Raw genomic sequence first — 5,032 nt, forward strand, 5'->3', positions numbered from 1 at the left:
TTACTCTGCAATAATAAGCTAAGATGTTTGGCTTTGGTTGGTTAATAATGGAAAAGAAAAAAAAAATAGGAGTAAATAAATAATGAAATTTGCCAGATCAATTACATTATACTAAAAGCGAAACTTAGAGGGACACTTGGCAACATAATGTAAAAAATTTTCCCTCCAAAATTACTTATTAAAAAAAACTATTTTTACATTAAAATAAGGATTGTTTCTAAATTATAATTTATACTTTGTACGAAATCTAAAATAAACTTCCTTAAATATCAAATTGCCTATTATAATTAACCTATTACATCATATTTAATTATTTTCTTTTTTATATATTTATTTTATACATTTTTTTGGTAGAATGTGTAATAAAATTATTTATTAACCGTGCATTGCACGGGGTTTTAAGCTAGTTTTAAATAAATAAAAAAAAAGAAGTAAATATAGGTGAAATGAGACCGCCAAATATTGTGTCTGCTTAGCTCTCTATTATGCTCACTTATCCAAAGTAACAACAAATATCCAAGTCTACTCCAAATTCCTTTCATTGTCATTTGTTGTAACTTGTTATAATAGTTTTTGCGGAGTACAATTCTAATGCTATCTTTATCATCATCTAGGAATTACTGATTAATACTATATGTACTTTTTTTTTTTTTTTTTAAGAAAAATTCTATATATACTTAGCACATAGATTAATAAATATTCATTCATTGATCTAGCAAAAGTTTGGTGACAATGAATTCTCTTAAACTCCTCCTTTCTTGTTTTTTGCTGTTTTCCTACTTCATTTGTGTTGCTCAAGGGCTTGCTACCCTTAGCAGCCACCACAACAACGTCATGTGTATTGAGAAAGAGAGAAAAGCTTTGTTGAAATTCAAAGAGGGCATTCAAATCGATCATTGCGGGTTGCTGTCTTCTTGGGGAGATGATAACAAAGACTGTTGTCAATGGCGTGGCATCCGTTGCAGCAGCCAAACCGGCCATGTAATCAAGCTTGACCTTCGTGGGGTTGTCACTTATTATTTTAAGGATCGTTGTTTGCAAGGTAAAGTGAGTTCTTCCCTTGTTGATTTGAAGCATTTGAATTACTTGGATCTCAGCCACAACAATTTCCAAAACCAACCCATCCCTAGTTTTGTTGGTTACCTTGTGAGTTTGAAGTACCTTAACCTATCATACGCTGGATTCAGTGGAGAAATTCCACACCAGCTTGGAAACCTTTCCCGCTTGATTTCTCTTGATCTTAGCTATAACAATCAATTTTATGTTAAACTTGAGAATCTCTATGTCAAAAACTTGTCGTTGCTCTCAAATCTAAAATTGTTAAGTTATATTGACTTGAGTTTTGTCTATCTCAGTAGAGCCATAGACTGGCTAAAAATCGTGAACGACCTTCCATTCTTAAGTTTTCTTAACTTGGAATACTGTAACCTTCCCTCTAGAGTTCCATTGCCACTTTCATACAAAAACTCCACAACCACTCTTTCATATCTTAATCTTGCTGGCAATCAGCTTGATTCATCAATATTCCAATGGCTTTTTAATTTGACTGGAATTGATACTCACCTTGCATATGTTGATCTCTCTTCTAATCAACTAGAAGGTCCCCTTCCTAATGCAATTGGAAATATGCATGCTCTTTGGTATCTAGACCTTTCCAACAATAAATTGCAAGGTCCGATTCCAGACACAATTTCTAACTTACAGTCTCTCCAACATCTCGACCTCTCAACAAATAATTTCCAGTCCTCACAATTGCCTAATATACTTGGCAATTTGTGTCACTTGCAAAGTCTCTACTTGAATAATAACAACATCACCGATGAGTTTCCCAACATAATCCAAACACTAACCAGATGCTCAAACAAGTCATTATCATATTTAAATCTGGGTGATAATCAATTCTGGGGTCTAATTCCAGACGCGATTGGTGCATTTCCATCATTAAAACAATTATGTCTTAATAATAATCGTTTGAATGGAACCATCAGTCCTCGTTTGGGGCAACTGTCAATGCTCGATCACTTGGATCTTTCTTCTAACTCTCTGCATGGTACACTCTCTAGCAGTCACTTCTCAGAACTTTCAAGATTACAGTACTTAGACCTTTCAGGTAATTCAGCACTGGTGCTCGATATTGATGATGATTGGGCTCCTCCATTCCAGTTGGATACTATAAGACTAAGTTCCTGCAGATTGGGACCGATCTTCCCAAATTGGCTTGTGAGCCAAAAAAATTATTCGATTCTTGATATTTCTGGTGCTGGAATTTCCGACAGCATTCCGAAGTCTTTTACAATACCTTCAAAGCTCACTCATCTTAGTATGTCTCAAAATATGATTCATGGGACGCTTTCAGATTTGGAAATACCTTCAAAGATCACTTTCACAACGACCCTTGATTCTTTGTATGGGGTTGTCATAGATATGAGCTTCAACTATATTGAAGGTGCAATACCTACATTTCCAACAAGCCTTACTTCATTAAGCTTGAATAATAATAAGTTTTCTGATCCCACCCTCTTTTTGTGTCCTAAGGTGAAAGTAAGTCTAAAAACTCTTGATCTTTCAAATAACTTGTTGTCCGGAAAACTTCCTGATTGCTGGATGAATTTTGACCAATTGTCTTTTATCCATTTAGAACACAATAATTTTTCTGGTGGTATACCACCTTCCATTAGGTATTTGAAGCAGTTGGAGACGTTGCACTTGCGCAACAATAGGTTTTCGGGAGAACTTCCAAGATCATTAGAGGATTTAACATCCCTGGTTCTCCTTGATCTTGCTCATAATTCCTTTACTGGAAGTATATTGCCAGGCATTGGGAGTAAAAAAAAAAGCCTCAGTTTTCTAAGCCTTGGAAGCAATAATTTTGTTGGGGAAATACCTTTGAGCCTTTGTCAACTGCCCTTTCTTCAAATCTTGGATCTCGCTGACAACCAAATTTCTGGAACTATTCCAAATTGCATTTGTAATCTTACAGCAATGCAAAATACAACAGATATGCTTCCAACATTGCAATACACTATCAGTGTCGGTCATACCATTCTCGGTCATTTCTACAGTGATGCTGCGACGATTATGTGGAAAGAAGCAGAAAGGAGCTTTGGGAATTTTTTAGGACTAGTAAAGCTAATTGATCTTTCAAACAATAAGTTGGAAGGAGTAATTCCCACAAAAATTTCAGCTCTGCAAGGTCTCGTCTCCTTGAACTTATCAAGAAACAGTTTGGTTGGGCAAATCACACCGGAAATTGGACTATTGACAGCTTTAGAAGTTCTCGATTTGTCATACAACCACCTCTCTGGTGTAATCCCTGCAAGCATCACTGCTTTGAGTTCTCTCAGCAATTTGGATTTGTCAAACAACCACTTCTCTGGAGAAATTCCGAAGGGCACTCAACTTCAAGGTTTCAATGCTTCAGTATATGCGGGAAATCCTCAACTTTGTGGAGCTCCTCTCTCGAATTGCTCTTGGGATCAACCACATCACAACTCGACGATGGGAGATAATACTACTCCCCAGGATGACACTGATGATGACAAGATGTTTTTCCTGGGGTTGTACGTAAGTGTTGTGCTCGGATTTATCATAGGATTTTGGGAAGTTTGTGGAACATTGGTGCTCAAAAGATCTTGGAGACATGCCTTTTTTCAGTTCTTTGATGACATGAAAGATAAGATCTATGTCATGGTTTCATTGAGCATTGCTAAATTTAAAAGGAGGCTCTAAATCCAGTAAGTTATTAATCAATTTTTTTGTTGATCTTAGCAGAATATCATAAACTGTATATATGATGAATCTAATATGATTGCATTGAATGTCGCAAATTTGCAGCAGGCTGAGGTTTGGTACTAGAGGAATCGACTCAACTTGCTCACCACCTACCTAATACAAGCTTCTCCAGGGAGCACAAAGCGAAAAGTCCTCTGTTCAGATCGTTTTAGATGCTCTTAGCATGGCTAGGAAGTTTGAGTTCTGTACTTTCTCGTTCTGTCCTAAAGTATGTAATATAGCAGTACATTTCATTGTCGAGTCCTCTGTAAGCCCTCCGAATGTTACTCATGTTATCCTTGCTGATAAGGAGAAATTATCTTAATAAAGTATGTTGTTCTGTCAAAAAAAAAAGGTGAAAATTACCTTATCTTGTGCACGTTGATCTCTCTTACAACTTACTTTCAGGCCTCATGTTGATCTTCTAACAATTAACTGATTGTAGGTCTTATCCCAACTGCAATCGGGAGTATATACGTTCTTTCTTATCTCTATACATCTTATAATCTAATCGCAATCACAAGTCTCGATCCCAATCAATGCAATAGGCAACAACCTTCAGTCTCTTGTATATCTTAGTTCATTTTAGGCTCCTATATATATGTAACTGCTAGATTTCTGAGGTTTCTCAAATGTAACCGTAGCACTTAGTTCATTATTGTTACTCCTACAACTAATCATCCTAAATTTTTTTTTTTTCCTGGATTTTTGATTTAGATCGAGTATACGTGGTCAAGATTTGGCTAGCTCTAGCCTCTAGCACAAAAAGTGATGAATTTCGTGATATAATTGTGAAATTTATATATGTACAAGGTATAAAATTGGACATATCATATATATGCACTAAAAAATTACTTCGTAATACACTATGGTTTCTCAATAAAAAAATACTTCGTACTTAGTACTATTGATGTCATATTCAAATAATCAATAGTATAGTTTTTAACAAAATTCCACTTGTATAAGAAGACATACATGACTCTTATTGTCCTCAAAAAAAATTTATTAAACTTTGGTTTCTCAAAATATAATGCTTAGTACTATTGTTTGATTACACCCATTTTCTAGAAATTAGGGAGGCAATAATTCTAAAATCATAGATACGTTGAGGATAATTCGAGAGAGGAGCTCCAATATTCGAATTACACCTCAAACTTTGGATTTCGTACTATTGTTTGATTACACCCATTTTCTAGAAATTAGGGAGGCAATAATTCGAAAATTCTATAGTAAACGACGCATACCGCTATATACTTCTAAA

General features: G+C 35.3%; 1 protein-coding gene across 2 annotated transcripts; it reads left to right on the forward strand.

The window, feature by feature from the left end:
* The first annotated feature begins 671 nt into the window (after positions 1–671).
* LOC145608454 (receptor-like protein EIX2) lies at positions 672–4,125 on the forward strand. Of its 2 annotated transcripts, none has more exons than XM_081664070.1 (2): positions 672–3,734; positions 3,838–4,125. In XM_081664070.1, the coding sequence occupies exon 1, from the start codon at positions 733–735 to the stop codon at positions 3,727–3,729; it is 2,997 nt and encodes a 998-aa protein (XP_081520196.1). In that variant the 5' UTR covers positions 672–732; the 3' UTR covers positions 3,730–3,734; positions 3,838–4,125. The 2 variants fall into 2 exon arrangements, with proteins under 2 accessions (XP_081520196.1, XP_081520195.1); XM_081664069.1 differs by having other exon boundaries at positions 684–3,734; positions 3,835–4,125.
* The last annotated feature ends 907 nt before the right edge of the window (positions 4,126–5,032 follow it).

Source organism: Chenopodium album, chromosome 23, assembly GCF_948465745.1.
Source record: "Chenopodium album chromosome 23, dcCheAlbu1.1, whole genome shotgun sequence".
Taxonomy (NCBI): domain Eukaryota; kingdom Viridiplantae; phylum Streptophyta; class Magnoliopsida; order Caryophyllales; family Amaranthaceae; genus Chenopodium; species Chenopodium album.